Source organism: Mytilus californianus, unplaced genomic scaffold (genome assembly GCF_021869535.1).
Source record: "Mytilus californianus isolate M0D057914Y unplaced genomic scaffold, xbMytCali1.0.p SCAF_7, whole genome shotgun sequence".
Classification (NCBI taxonomy): domain Eukaryota; kingdom Metazoa; phylum Mollusca; class Bivalvia; order Mytilida; family Mytilidae; genus Mytilus; species Mytilus californianus.
This window is the reverse complement of record NW_026262723.1, coordinates 14,310,877-14,327,421: the sequence shown is the minus strand read 5'-3', so window position 1 is coordinate 14,327,421 and position 16,545 is coordinate 14,310,877. Positions and strand designations below refer to the sequence as shown.

Below are 16,545 nucleotides of genomic sequence, written 5' to 3'. Positions count from 1 at the left end.
TAATGTGGAAATAACGACATCGCTATGTCGTAATTACGACATATTATGTGGAAATAACGACATCGCTATGTCGTAATAACGACATATTATGTGGAAATAACGACATCGCTATATCGTAATTACGACATATCATCTATATCATCTATGTCATCTATAACAACAACCTTAACATTGCTACTTTGTGAGCATCGAAACACTATGGGAAACAACATTTTTATCTTTATTTTAAGAACTACTTATCAGAATTGAATCAAACTTGATATACGTGTGTACTATAAGGTGCTATTCAAGTGTCATTACTTAGTTACACATTGGTTAAAACACATGACCGCCAAGGGACTTTGAAAAAATCAATGTTCAAAATCTGCTTCTCAAGATCGCTGAAATGACTGAGCTTAAACTTAGTATAAATATACAATGTGTAAATAGTATCCAGGTCCTTAAAAAGAGTTTTTACGTTTTGAGCTGATCCGAAAATGGCCGCCAGTGAGGGCAAAGTTTGTATCAAAAGCCTATCGTAAACATATTCATTTTTGAGAATGATAAATGCTGAATATAATCAAGCTCAATTAATATTAAAGTTAGTTACGCTATATGTCTGCACATAATAGAACTTTATTTCATAATCAAGTCTAATGGGACCCATTGAAATGGTGAATGATTCAGGCTTGTTGGAGCCTCTATATTTATATTCGGCATTTATGTAGATCACATCAAGAAGATGTGTTAAGTACCAGAAGGATTATGTGTGCTATTGCAATCGCTTGTCGTCCGTCGTCGTCTGTATTTACCGTTAAATTTTAATTAAAGATTACAAAATTCACAAAATGTTGATAAAAGTTTGTGAATCTGTACATGCCAAACATAACTAGAGGCTCAAAGAAGCCAGAATCGCTCCCCTGTGCAACTGGGTCTCATTTGACTTGATTATAAAATAAAGTTCTAGTATGTGCAAATAAATAACTTTAATTAAGCTTGATTGCATTTAGTGTTCATTATTCTCCAAAAAAAGATGAATATGTTTACGCTTCAAACTTTGCCCTCACTGACGACCATTTTGAATTTTCTATCGCCTCAAAAAGTGACAACGCTAATGTTATCGTAATTATGACATAGCGATCAGGAGCCTGTAATTCAGTGGTTGTCGTTTGTTGCTGTGTAACATATTTGTTTTTTTTTTCATTTTTTGTACATTAATAAAGCCGTTAGTTTTCTCGTTTGAATTAAATTGTTTAACATTTGTCATTTCGGGGCCTTTTATAGCTGACTATGTGGGGGCTTTTCTCATTTTTGAAGGCATTATGATGACCTATAGTTGTTAATTTCTGTGTCATATAGTCTCTTGGCAATCATAATACATACTATTTTATATATATATAGCGATGTCGTTATTACGACATAGCGATGTCGTTATTTCCACATAATATGTCGTTATTACGACATAGCGATGTCGTTATTACGACAAACTATGTCGTAATTACGACATAATTTTTTTGAATGACCCTTATCGGCTTCCGTACCAAGAGACTAAATGACACAGAAATTAACAACTATAGGTCATCATAATGCCCTCAATAATGAGAAAAGCCCCTGCATAGTCAGCTATAAAAGAGGGACGAAAGATACCAGAGGGAGAGTCCCCGAAATGACAGCTGTTTAACAATTTAATTCAAACGAGTGAAAATAACGGTTTTAATATTGTACGAACAGAGACCGAAAAACGAATATGTAACACAGCAACAAATGACAACCACTGAATTACAGACTCCTGACCGCTATCTGATAATAACGACAACCTTATAGTTTAACTTTTCACTCTTTGAAGCGATAGGAATTTCAAAAATGGTCGCCAGTAAAGGCAAAGTTTGTAGCGTAAACAAATTCATCTTTTTTTTTTTTGAGAATATTGAACACTTTATGCAATCAAGCTTAATTAAAGTTATTCACTTGCACCTCAGACTTGCACATACTAGAACTTTATTTATAATCAAGTCAAATGAGACCCAGTTGAATAGGGGAGCAATTCAAGCTCCCTGGAGCCTCTAATTATGTTTGGCATTGCAGGTTCTGAATAAGATGAATTTTAAGCTTTTCCCAATAAAGACTATGTTAAACTTTGGATTTATAGTGCTCAGACCCACGGATCTCTGTACCTTCATTTGTACACACTTGAATCTTAATGTACTACTGAGGCTTGATGCAAATTACAGTGATTAAAAGAACTTGGGGTACAAAGTTTTAATAGGGCTTCAATGGGGAGGACGCTTGAAGAATCTCATCAAGAACCAACAATAGCAATGCAGTAACAATTTGCATCAAGCCTCAGTAGTTACTGTACATTATGATTCAAGTGTGTACAAATGAAGGTACAGAGATCCGTGGGTCTGAGCACTATGAGTCCAAAGTTTAACATAGTCTTTATTGGGAAAAGCTTAAAATTCATCTTATTCAGAACCTGCAATGGAAATGCAGGACTTCATAATTTACACAAATCTGTATATGCCAAACATAATTAGAGGCTCCAAGGATCTTGAATTGCTCCCCTATGTAACTGGGTCTCATTTGATTTGATTATAAATAAAGTTCTAGTATGTGCAAGTCTGAGGTGCAAGTGAATAACTTTAATTAAGCTTGATTGCATATAGTGTTCATTATTCTAAAAAAAAAGATGAATTTGTTTCCGCTACAAACTTTGCCTTTACTGACAACCATTTTGGAATGCCTATCACATCAAAAAGTGAAAAGTTAAACTATAAGGTTGCCGTTATTATCACATAGCGGTCAGGAGTCTGTAATTCAGTGGTTGTCATTTGTTGCTGTGTTACACATTCGTTTTTCGGTCTTTGTTTGTACATTATTAAAACAGTTATTTTCACTCGTCTGAATTAAATTATTAAACAGCTGTCATGTCGGGGACTCTCCCTCTGGTATCTTTCGTTCCTCTTTTATAGCTGACTATGCGGGGGCTTTTCTCATTATTGAGGGCATTATGATGACCTATAGTTGTTAATTTCTGTGTCATTAAGTCCTGGCAATCATTATCTTATATATATATAGCGATATGTTATACCGAAATTACGACATAGCGATGTCGTTATAACGACATGTTATGTCGAAATTACGACATAGCGATGTCGTTATTACGACATGCTATGTCGTAATTACGACATATTTTTTTTTTTGAATGGCCCTTATCGGCTTCCGTATTAAAAAGGTCGAGCGGCTCCCACGTTCGAGGACAGCACCTCGAGATCAACACGGCGGTTTAAATGACACAAAAACATTAAATATAACTAAGGACAACTACGTCTTTCTTTCAATAAAGAGACATGGTTTATTTCTAGCATCCTTACAAATAAATTCTCTTTTTATTTACCCGTGAACAAAATCGGTTTTAATTAAGGAGCATTGCTAGAAGAGTTTGTTTTTCATGTTTTAATAAGCTTTCAGTCTGTACGGTTGTAAGCTCATTATCAACTTCATTACTTTAGAAAGTATAAGGAAATGGCTTGAGTTACATTTGTAAGAATTGCATTGCAGAAATAAATCATCAACACGACAAAAGACAATATCAGGGATTTATATAGTAAGACCTTATATCCTTGATAATATTGACAATTTTAATTTCTCGGAGAACAAACGTGCGTGTTCATCGTCTTGGCAACATATATCCGATCATAATAATATGCGACCAGAGTGACAATTATAGTGATCGTATTATAGTGATCTTATTACTGTTTTATCCTTTACGGAGATTAAAATTATATACTTCCCTGTGATAACGTAATAACGCGTGTCATCCTGACATATTGTGTACTGTAAAGAATTGTCTGGCATAGTAATTAAGGTTGATATTAAATCAAATTGTGGACCGTTTTTTTTATGGACGTATTAAGTATTAGATACACCCATGAGTCCTTTAGTCCGATTATGTGTATCTAATTCACACCATGTTAAAATAGTTCAAGCAAAATGATATATTTCAATAATGTATGTGGGGGACTTTCAGCAATTTGACCTTATTTCACGATAAAGCATGATAAATGCAGAATATCCAATTACGATTAGTGGCATCATGATTCAAATGAGAAAACTAACGGCCTAATTTATAACAAAACAATTTACGAAAAACAAATATGACAGACACGAACCAACGACAACCACTGAATTACAGGCTCCTGACTTGGGACAGGCACATAAAAAATGTGGCGGGGTTAAACATGTTTTGAGTCGCAAACCTTCCCCTAACCTGGGACAGTGGTGTAACAGTACAACATAAGAAATATCAAAATCTGTGTACAGGACTTAACCCATCAGATCGATACAAAGAAGAAAACATGTAACAAAAACACAGACCGGACTCTCAGTTACTGGCAAATAGTTCAAAGCCAATAGCAACTAATAAACAAATCATGTATCTAAGACTAAAATAACAATCCGTACACATCCAACATCCAATAGATTTAGTGTAAAGACGTCATCTATAGCTAGTATATTAAAAGGAATTAGGACTTGAATCTAATATAATGCTCTTATTGTCCTCATTTTTATTACTGCTTTAATATCAATATAGTTATAATAGTAACACTTTACTAACTTACACACTGGTTCCATTCTTATTGACGATGATTTATGGATGACTTTCGTTCATATTTTATTTTGTATCAATGAGACAACAGACAATAAACAAATAAAAAACGAGTAAATAAACACAGAAATCGAAATTACAGCTCAAGACAGTCACTGCTCACTCCTCTGGATCACCTGAGCCATCTCATGTTTTCTTTGGGTTTTGCTTTGATCATTCTGCTTTTGGTTTTTATGTTTTTTTCCTATATTGTCATGGATAAGATTTATATATTTCCCTAGATTTTGAATTAGAGCGTTTCCATCTTTGGCGTGATGCTTTGCCCGCCCTGCAACATGAATGTGTACAGCATGGATTGGACGTAGTATGGATGGATGTTCATTATGGAAGTGAAATCGACCATGTCCAGGACGCCTACAGGTTACAAGAACATTTAGAAGAAATAAAGAAATGTCATCAGCAATCAGTTGGTCCTTTCTTTGTGGTAATATAATCAAATTGTTTTTACTATTGACTTAAACTCGTTTTATTTATTTCCTGGTGAATTCTTTCGCCGAATTCTTATTTGAAGTCAATTCTCTGTTTAAGGATGTTCGCTTCTCTTGTTATAGAATTTTTGACAGATATTCGGAATCCCCTGGTTTTATCCATGTAGTGCCATTAAAAACTTTTGCCCACTAACCTCTACTTTTCTTTTCATAATATCATTACAAAAAGTTTAAAAAGTCATATTTCAAAATCTTATAAAATCCTTGTTATTTTTTCAGAGTTTTTGAAAGAAAAAATGTGCCAATGTTAAATGTATGAAAAATCTAGAGAGAATCATTTCCCGCCAAATTTTTAATGGCTTATATCTCGAAAACAAGCACATGGACCCTTAATTTTTATCTGCCTTTTAAGTTCCTTTATGTATATTCTATCAATTCATTATAGTCTTTCAAAAAGCTTGTTATTTTGAAACAGAGTAGCGAACATCCTTAAGAATATAAAGGACTGTTTTGGTATTTCACTGTACGTAAGCCAAACGAAAATAAAGTTAGGCCATTGGTCTGATATCCATTGTTTAAATAATCATAACAATTTTGTTGGTGTACGTTTTAAAAATATTGTCCAGAATGGATTAGATTCTGAAACGGTGAATTCACTTTGGATAATGTCAAGACTTTGAAGGACAAACTACATTATCTATAATAAATATATTTGCTATGCATTGACTGCAACACAGAACCTTCCCTTGTGTTGGTTCATAATTATGTATGCTTCTAAATCAAAAATATGAAATTATCTGCAAATTCTTCATAAACCAAATCCCAAACCATATATTTTTCATTTCTCATGTCATATATACCCACTTCGACATATCCCTTCCCTAGAGAGGAGTTATTCGTGTCCCCTTTCAAATTCCTAATTTCAAATTATCTCATAAACAATTAAGATCGCTACTCCTAATCCTCATTGAATTGATAGCAACATACCCTATAACACCCACAGGATTACCATATTAACACAAACTGACTGCAACAACCCTATAACACCCACAGGGTTACCATATTAACACATACTGACTGCAACAACACTATAACACCCACAGGGTTACCATATTAACACATAATGACTGTAACAACCCTATAACACCCACAGGGTTACCATATTAACACATAATGACTGCAACAACCCTATAACACCCACAGGGTTACCATATTAACACATAATGACTGCAACAATCCTATAACACCCAAGGAGTTACCATATAATCCCATACTAATACACAAATGTCGTGGTAGTCCTTTGCGCACAAGCCTATAAAAATAAGGAGATGAGGAATAATTGCCAATGAGACAACTATCCACCAAAGTTCAAATAAAGTGGATGTATGTAATTATAGGTAACCGTAAGGCCTTCAACAATGAGAAAAACCCATACCGTATAGTCGGCTATAAAAGGCCCTGTTCCTTTGTGCCACTTAATAATAGTTAAATTATATAATCATCTGTTAGGGTTTTTTTTCCGAATATATTAGAGGTATCAAATGTACTATTATTGTATACTGTATGCAATACGTTTATGATAATAATATCATTTTATTTTCACATGCTATTACTTTCTGGTTTCACTCATAAATGTATCATGCTGGGAAACTGATTGGGAAAATTGATGAAGTTAACAATATTTCTTTAAAAATTTGGACATAAATACCTCGAATTTCATTAAATGTCTACAATAAAAATGGTTGTCGCCTCTTTAACCATGTTAACTCCTCGTTAACACTCTAATGGCTTGGTTTACTATTATATTTATGTTATAATGTCTTTTTAATATCAAGTTGAAATGTCTAGTTCATCTAAAAAATTTTGTCCAACTTATTACCTCATCATTTTCACCTAATCGTGTGAATATCAAATTATGTTTTGATAATGATGATGATGTTGGTGGTGGACGTCATTGATTGGCTATAAAATGATCCCTCGCACGGTCGGTCAATGTTTTAATGATGTCAATGCATTTCAACAAAGTGCGCTAAATATGATAAACGTGACAGTCACTACCCGATATTAATTAAAACATCATAGAACAGAATATCATGTATTAGAGTCACTATCCTTGATATAAAACATGTACATATTATTGCGCCATAGAACGTTATGTTAAATATAATTATTGAATTTCATTTGACATAGACGTAATTAATAATTTCATCCCATAATTACCTAACAGTTTGAATCGTACCCTATTGACAAATAATCATCCATATATACATCTTTTTACATTTGTAACATAACATTTCAGTTGTTTTACAAATTTATTGTATTAATGACTATGGAGACGTACACGTTTTGCTTAATGCGTTACCTTATCAGTGGTGTTAATCGGATGTTGACTCTAGAATTCTTTACTTTTATGTTTTATTCACAAGAATTCGCATGAACATCTATATCAAAATCAAAGCATTCAATCGTGTTTCTTCTATAATTTAAACTAATTTAAAGACAAAAATTCTTTGATATTTGAATATTTTACTGCGTAGTGCTTGTAATTGACGGCGGATCACACTTAATTAAAAAATACAATGCAGTAATACATCAAATCGGAAGATTTTTTCAAAAACATATCATTTGAATTGTAATGCTTTGATATTCAAAAACTTAGTTTGATTTCAAAGTGTATTAGTTATGCATACGTAAATCCAACTCCCCTTTGAATATCATTAATTCATTAATGCTAAAATTGACACAGATTGACGACTTTTGGATGTTAAGATACGTGAGTTTTTCTTTCGCCAACCATTTTCGTATGATTAAAAAAACATCTAACCAAATTATGATATGAGAGTCTTGATGGGGTTAAAAACATAAGAATATTGTGCCAATTTTTTTTTTTGAGAAAATGGGAGGGGGGTTATAATTAAAAATTTACAAATACAGAATTGTTTTTTGTCATTCTAGTGCTTGATAGGAAATAAATATGGAGATTGTCCGTTGCCGATTTTTTTAGATGAGCAAGAATTCCAGAATATCAGAAAAGAGACATTAGCCTGCGGAAAAGGTAAAAATAAATTAATAAGGAAGTGACAAATTACACTGTCTGTTTTAAAGGTTTGAAATTGCTGTATTTGGATGGACCAAGCTTATCTTTTCTTCTTTAAACTGTTGGTTCCACAAACGTGGAAGAAGTCGTAATCAATTGATAGATTTGAAAAATCTTCTTGGCTGTCATAGAAAAGATTTATAGTCTACTGAATTTTCAAAAGGTTCTTTTCAGAACAATTCCAATAGATATTTGTAAACATGTGCTAGACTTATTGATTTATACCTTTTTCATCCCACCATTAATAAAATAACACCCACTATTTTAAGTACGTTTTATTGACCGATGTGTTTCTATGCTCTGAACAATTTTGCAAAGTCAGGGGCTTAGCCCATATTTTCTAGAAAGTTAGGTGAATTTAAATTGAAAAATAATTTTGACTCCATCTCTTTTCAAATTTTTTTTTTTTTTTTTTTTTGAAAATAAGACCATATTTAATACATGTAAAAGTAAAAAGATATTGAGAACCATTAAATTTAGCACACTAATATGATTAAGTTTTTGCTTAATGACGCTACTGTCAATATTATCCTCGTCCCATGCAAGCTGTAGCAGAAACTCAATATGTAAAATAACGAGGTGCACGTTTTGTTAATTGAATTTGAATGTACCAATTCATATATCAAATATCTAAGAAAGTTTGTGTGAAAACCTCTGCTAAGTGTCAACAAACTGTTGAAGTTCGTCTGTCAAGTGTCAACAACCTGTGTGAATACTGACTGCAAAGTAATTTCTGTTGCAGTGTTCGTGTAAACTGTTGTGTATCATTTTAGAAATGGCAAAGTATTTGTTTTCCTTTTAGATAACAAAAATTAAGTCTGAGCAAAACAAAGGAAAACATATGAAACGAAGTTGCACAACTCCATTTAATTTTAAGGCCCGTCCTACATGTATTCCAATGATAAATGCAAGCGTTTAAGTCGATAAAATTATAAAGTACATGTTTTGCTATCAGAAATATCATATTAGATTAAAATATAAGGTGTACATGTATAACAATAACTAAGTACATGCATGCATAACTGTCAGGTTTCAATTCTGTAATATGTAAACGGCAGAAGACTTTGTGAGGACATATTTTTGTAATAAAGGTTAAGTGAGAGAGATTTTGACGGATGCACGGGACAGAAATATATCCTGGCTTACCAAACTTTTAATTTTAAGCATCCGGGAACGCCTAGCACTGAAATGGTGGTCATTCGTTTAGATAGACAGTGTTTTTAATAGTTTAAATTTAAAAGAGAATTTTTTCACTCCAGATACAACATTATTAGATGAATGGTACAGTAAAGATTGTAATTCAGTTCCTACCATGTATACGCTTCGACCGATAAGAGAAAAATATCCTAACTACGATTTCAGGTAATTAATTACGTTCAATTAAACTTAGAGCTGTCACTCAAACGGGTGTATAATCTTCGATCAATTAGTAAACCATATCCAAACTACGAATTCAGGTAATTTATTACGTCAATATAACATTAGAGCCGTAACAAAAACTATCGTGTACGACCTTCGACCAATTAGTGCAAAAATATCCAAACTACGATTTCTTGCCCTTTATCTTAAGCACATTTACCATTTTTATTTGCAAGCAAGACATGTTTCTGTATTGTATTACGATTTCAAAAGCATCAATGCTCGCAGATATTGTACCAAATTGTTCTATGAACTATGTTTTTCTAAACGCTGAGGAGATCCGAAGTCCGCCGAGACATTTTATGTACTTGCATCCATGTCTTTTGAGGGATCATATTGGATTTATAGAATATAACCATGTCCTTTTCCCTATCGACCCTGGTATTATCTCGAGACTCCCATATCAGCTGGAGGCGCAAGCCGAGGGTTCTTATGGGTCGAGAAATAATAACAGGGCGGATATGGTAAAGTTTATGTAATAATCTTTTTAACAAATGTTTTAAAAAACAAAGTTGACACATTTTATTTATTCTCTAGCAAGATTTCCTCCTCTGAAATATTTTTATTATTACGAAGCTCCCCATCACTTCAATCTTTAGTCCTTATATATTAAAATGTCAATGTTAGATTTTTATTTACTGTTAGTTTTTTTTATTTGCTTTCCGCTGTCATTTTGCTCCACATTGACATGGCGTACAAAATTTTAATTCTTGCATCTATGGTACGAGTTTATTATGAAGTTTTTGAGAAAAGGGCAATATAAACGTGTATCTGCCCGGGCAGAAATATGACAATAGCGAATCTGGGTTTATAACCAATACAATAAAGAGATATGTGGTACGGATTAATCAAATCATTTTATGGTAGTTTGACTGTATTAAATATTCACAAATAAAAGAAAATGCGTCAAACCTCATTAAAATTACCTATAAGCCTCTCCTACAGTTTGCCACATAACTTCGTTTTCTAGCATTACTCATTTGCCTTTAATTTTTGAGACCGAAAATGAACGTGAAAGATCACCAGACAGCTATAGAAAATTGGACGACTACGTACAAGGAACTGCTGAACCTGATTCAATACGGAGCCAAAAAGACCTACAACAAAGGGGATGGCAATGCTGTAAACATCGAAAAACAGCAGAAGTTTGATAATTCAGGTATGTACAGAAATAAAGAACGAACTATCTCCAAAGTATTCAAACATTAATATACAATATAGAGCTGTATCAAGCATATTCCGACAACTTTTCAGAGAATAACCATTTAACAATCATTCATTGTTCCTTGCGTCGTATTCTATTTGTAGGATTCCGGCATTACTGTCAGTAATAACGAAACTCTTACCAATCTGCACTACATGTATAGATAAACAATTAACTTTCATCATTCATTTGTTGTTGAAGACTTTATGTTGCCCTCTAAATGTCTTTAGGTTATTTTTTTTTTCGCTGGGTTGCTGTCTTATTGACGTATATTCCACATCTTCTTTCATTCATATATAAATGCTTCATAAAAAGAAACCCCCTTTTTTTCATTTCTTGACATTCAATTTATATTTGCTTAATTTTTAACATAATTTGAAAATACTATAAGTAGACGTTTAAGTAATTTTTTTTTAAATCTGGAAAGGGTAAACAAATAACTTTTTTGCACAAAATTTTTAAAGGATTTAAAATGTATGTTTCTTGTATCAGCTTTTCCACGATGGCTAATGAAAGGAGAGAGATGCACAAGACGTTTTACGGTTCATGAGACCAAATTGTTTTGGAATTCTTTTATGATTCTGCTATAACACTGCAATTTTTTTATTCAGTAATGCGGAATTGAACTTTATAAATGTGAAGGTAAAAACTCAGGACTAAACTGCTCTAAAATTAAATATTAAAAAATGATACTATGTATAGAGAATCCAATGTTTAATTAGCTTAATGGTTGATGGTGCATGCATAACAGGAGATGCCTATAACCATGTAGGCGCTTCCGGTCTCGCTCCTTCTCGAGAGATGCTTATAACCATGTAGGCGCTCCCGGTCTCGCTCCTTTTCGAGATCAAGCGATTCCCTCGGTTTTTTTTTTTTTTATCTTGACTTGTATCTTCTTAATGGATTATTGAGATTTGAAAACGGTAAAGTACTGTTACTTCTGATTTAATATACTTCAAGCAACATATTTAGGGTTGGTTAAACTGTCTCCTATTAACGAAAATTGGTAGTATGAAAATGAAATGACTACTAATCCAGGATATTGTAAAATATCTTGTCTGTTCAATACATACAATTTTAAACTATTGAAAGATTTCTCCTCAACTAAAAGGATGTGGGGTTACATGAATATATATTCGGTGTTTATGTACAGGCAATTATCAATTAGAGGATCGATTGTGCTTTTTGTTGTTGTCTGTTCGTCTCCTTTTCTGTTGGTTATGGCGTTGTCTATCTTAAATTGACTTCCGGTATTTGATTTTCTCCTTGATGTCTTCTTCCCTTTTTTAACCATTTGCTATTTTTGGCTAAAATTAAGCAAGTAATTAGCAAAATTATGCAAGTCACTATGCTACCAGCAAAATCCAAAGTCTAAGCTAATTAAAACATTTCTTTTGTATAAAAATAAGAAGATGTGGTATCATTGTCTATGAAACGTAAGTGTCACTGTTAGTCTATATACACATGATACATAATAAATCATTTAAAACCTGTGATTGATAATGGTTACACGGAGTTCTTATATCTTGGTGAAGTGCTAAAGCCTCATACAATATACCGTAAAGTTTGTCATCACATGAGTCAAACATTAATTTGTTAATTTACTTTCAAAAAGTCACTTAATATTATTTTTATTATTGTTTCCTCTTTCAGGTTTAGAGACAGAAATAACAGAAGCACTTAATTTGTCACCAAAGGACTGTATATTTTTAGAGAGAAATATTGAGAGTAAGTCAATTATATGTGTCAATTATATGTGTCAATTATATGTGTGTAGATTTCAGTTTGAATTACATAGGGCAATTCATAGATTTAATAAAGGAATTTATATTTTCAAATTTTGAAGTTGACTGATACAAAATCATTCAATTTCAAAGTTTTTTTTTTAAAAATAAACCAAAACAAAAGGCATCATAACTAATTTCTTTTCTTTCAAAGCCGTTGTGAAGAAGGTCGTGCCAAGATATATAGTTTATAGACGTTATAAGGACGATATCTTGACCACAGTTCGATAGAGTAGCCGTAAATGGCACTTATATTCTCACTCACAACGTTCGTCCGAATATAAAGAAAATATATTCTATGGCCTTAACAAGGAACAAAGATCTAATGTAGATGTGCTTCTCGCTATAATCTTTAATTCTATATCTTATTAAGACATGAATACGGTCAACTTTAATGTCACTATTACGTTTAAATCATTGAAGAAAAATTAAAACAACACGCGCTTTTCTAGATTTACTTTCTTCATGAAGAAATTGAATACATTATGTATTCAATAATCCAGTTTCTTCAATTTTGTCTATTAAATTTTTTTTTTTGAAATTCAACTTCCTTACTAATCATGCTTATACGAAGGAAAATTCCTCAGTCGATCGACAATTCTTATTGGAATATGATATGTAACGCCACTTGTGATTGGATGACAGTTTTCGCCAATTCCATGTTTGACGATCAGAGGTATTGGTAACTACGTTGTGAAATCACAATCGTCGTTTTCGGAATAATTCAAATGCGATATGTTACTAGTATTCTATTAAAATGGGAATATAAAGTACTGTCTTCGAAACTTTGATACAGTAAGTTTCGGATTTGACGGTCGCAATTCTTAAACGTTGTACAGTATTTTAAAGTGATTTTTTTAGGGAAGTTTATCTGTGATATTGATTAACTGATTATTTGATTTTCTAAAAAGAAAACTAAAGACCACCACGAAAACTAGTAGATATCTCATGTGCTCCGGAAAGGTAAACACATCCTTTTCTAATTGTGACTCCCGTAATGTTGCGCATCGTCAGTACATATTTTGTAATAAGTCTCATTCTGTGGTTTCACATTCGAAGAAAAGAGGACGGGATTGTGGTAACGACAATCGGAACATAATTGTGGTCATCTGCGGCACAGATATTCCATAACGGTCAGCCAAATCGTGATGGCGTCTGTAAAACTGTCGAAAGGATGACTTCGCTTTACCACTTGGAACCCTAGGTTCAATAGTTTCCTTGTAAGCAGAAACTCCTTGTCAAGGAAAGTATGATAGGGAAAGCAAACTCAAGAATATTATATCAAATTGGAGACATTTACTCCACAGGCAGGTGCTGATGGGATGTTGCTATATAGAAATGGAAAATTCACAATAAGAAATAGGTTTCAACAAAACAACAAAGTACCAAAAGTACACGTTTTTGTTATATGTTTTATAAACTTAACTCATATTAAACTGCATGTTTTATATTGACCACATGTTTACTACCAATGTGTCTATAATAATGGTGTAACTTTTTTGTTAAGTTTCTGAAAAAAATAAACGAAGAAAATTGATAGTATTGTAGTTTTGAAACATAAATAATGCCGATATGAACATTTTAGGTATAAATACTGGAGTAGTCGGTGCTACCTCTTTCGTCGACCTTGCCGCTGACATTGCAATAGATTCTAATAAACAGAAACTGCTTGATAAATTAAAAAATAGAATTCGAAAGAACGTGATTACAGAAAATATATTTAAATTCGACATTGCGTGGTTAGAATGTGAAAATATTCACAATGCCATCGAACAACATGGTGAATATATGGAGAATATTATTGCAGGTGTTACAACTAGGTTGATCGGTATTGTAAAGGAATGTGTCAACGAGCAAAATAATATCGAAAAGGAGATAGAACCAATGTCCTCAGATATTCTTGTTCATTTACATCACTGTAAGAATACGATGATTGATCATTCTATGTCTGGGTTTGAAAAGCTTCTGTCATTTGTACATAATTTAATTCTCACTGAAAAAAAGGTAGAACACAATCCGATCTTAATAACAGGACTATCAGGTTGCGGAAAATCAACACTTATTTCTACTATCTGCCACCAGGCCAGGAGTTTACTGGGGGATGATGTTATACTAATAGTGAGATATCTTGGATTGAGTCCTCAGTCAGTTGATGGTAAAAAACTACTACAAGGAATCTGCATGCAAATAAATCAGGTTTTACACCAAAATATTGACTTGAAATCTTATGACATGAAACATTTAAACAGTTACTTTAATGGTTTGAAAAATAGAATAGCTAAATCGTCAAATAATTTTGTTATTTTTATTGATGATGTCGATCATTTGAAAGGAATCAATGGAATGAAACCTCTTGAAGAGTCAGGCGATTTTGACTGGTTGTCAACGAAACTTCCAGCAAAAGTCCATTTGATTATGTCTAGTCAAAAAATTGAAAATGAAAATGGTGTTCTCAAAAGGCTTTCAAATAAATGTGCTAGCACTTGCTCTTGTATTATGTTTCCTCAATGGACATTACAGCAATATTCACTTGTTTTGAACAAGAAACTTAATGACATTCATCGCACTGTTACCGAAGAACAAGAATCAATTCTTCTTCAAATTTTTTCGAGAACTTCTACCTGTCCTGTTCTTATAGATACGATTGTTGAGGTCGCGGCAACATGGAAGGACGATACCCAACCCAATTTGCATCTGCCATCCACAATTACTGAAGCTTTACATCACAAAATGGACAATTTAGAAATGGTGTTCGGTTTTGAGGTAATTCAAAAAATTGTTTGTTACTTTTTGATATCAGAATTTGGAATAAGTGAAATGGAAATCCTGGACTGTTTGTCATCTAACATGGAAATAATACAAACACTAGATCTAGCCAGTCGACCGATTTGTAGAATTCCCATATCTCTTTGGATATCTATCAGGAACCAGATGGGTAAGAATAGATTGTTATGATACAAAAAGACTGATTTCGATTTAAATCCAAAGATAGTTGTTTACATCTGGTTTTCATATCCATCCAATGTTTTTTAAAGAAAATATTTGTTTGTTTTAAATATAAAATCGGTGTTAATAATCACAGTGAATCAAAGTAAAATAGTCTATATAAATGTCTTGAATGATTAGGTAAATCATTGACATTGATAGTCGGGCATATCAAAGTGAGAATCAAACTCATCAGCTGTCGAAGATAAACTGACAACGTGATGACAAAGAACGAAAAAGGACGAAAAAAAACGTATCAGGCGTATTACATGATATCCCACACGTGCGTTTCGTCTTCTCCAAACTCATCAGTGGCGCTCGGACATACAACACTCTACAAAATACATCAAAAAATCCTAAAGATTGAAGGTGGAAGTGATTCTTTAAACTTAAATGACGAAATTTACTCATTTTGTTTAAGGAAATGTTTTCTCGAGAATACAGCCGTGTTAATGTGGTAATTCAAATTAAAGAGACAGGATTTAATTTTTTTTATATGAAAAGATGAATATTTGTTTAAAATATTTTTTTTATTATGAATCTATAAATAAAGTGCGAGTCGTGAAGTTTTATCTCTTGTTACAAAAATGTGGATTAAAATATCTGGATTTTTATTTGTATATACATGAGAGACAATGTATACTGGTCTACCTCTGTTTGTCCATTCTTCCGTGTCTATCCGTCCGCCCCATGAAATGTTTGTCACATATTGCTCGGGAACTTCGAATAAAAAGTTCTTGATGTTTGGTATCAAAATGTGTCATAAAAGAAAAAGATGTGGTATGATTGCCAATGAGAAAACTCTCCACCAGAGACCAAATTACATAGAAGTTAACAACTAAAGGTCATCGTACGGCCTTCAACAATGAACAAAACCCATGCTGCATAGTAAGTTAGCATGTTGAACTGTGTGGTACGTTTTAACATCCATCAAAAAGCAATTTCCTGCTTCATGAATACTTATGTATTCTTGTGCATAT

At 32.8% G+C, this 16,545-nt stretch overlaps 1 protein-coding gene across 1 annotated transcript in view; it reads left to right on the top strand.

The window, feature by feature from the left end:
• Window positions 1-16,545, top strand: part of LOC127708429 (protein qui-1-like) — a 40,398-nt gene that overhangs the window by 1,802 nt on the left and 22,051 nt on the right. Inside the window, exons 2-7 of the mRNA XM_052213297.1 lie at window positions 4,870-5,072; window positions 8,032-8,131; window positions 9,433-9,535; window positions 10,591-10,751; window positions 12,450-12,524; window positions 14,166-15,515. Of these exons, the coding sequence (XP_052069257.1) occupies window positions 4,870-5,072; window positions 8,032-8,131; window positions 9,433-9,535; window positions 10,591-10,751; window positions 12,450-12,524; window positions 14,166-15,515 (1,992 nt within the window). The remainder of the gene's footprint in view (window positions 1-4,869; window positions 5,073-8,031; window positions 8,132-9,432; window positions 9,536-10,590; window positions 10,752-12,449; window positions 12,525-14,165; window positions 15,516-16,545) is intronic.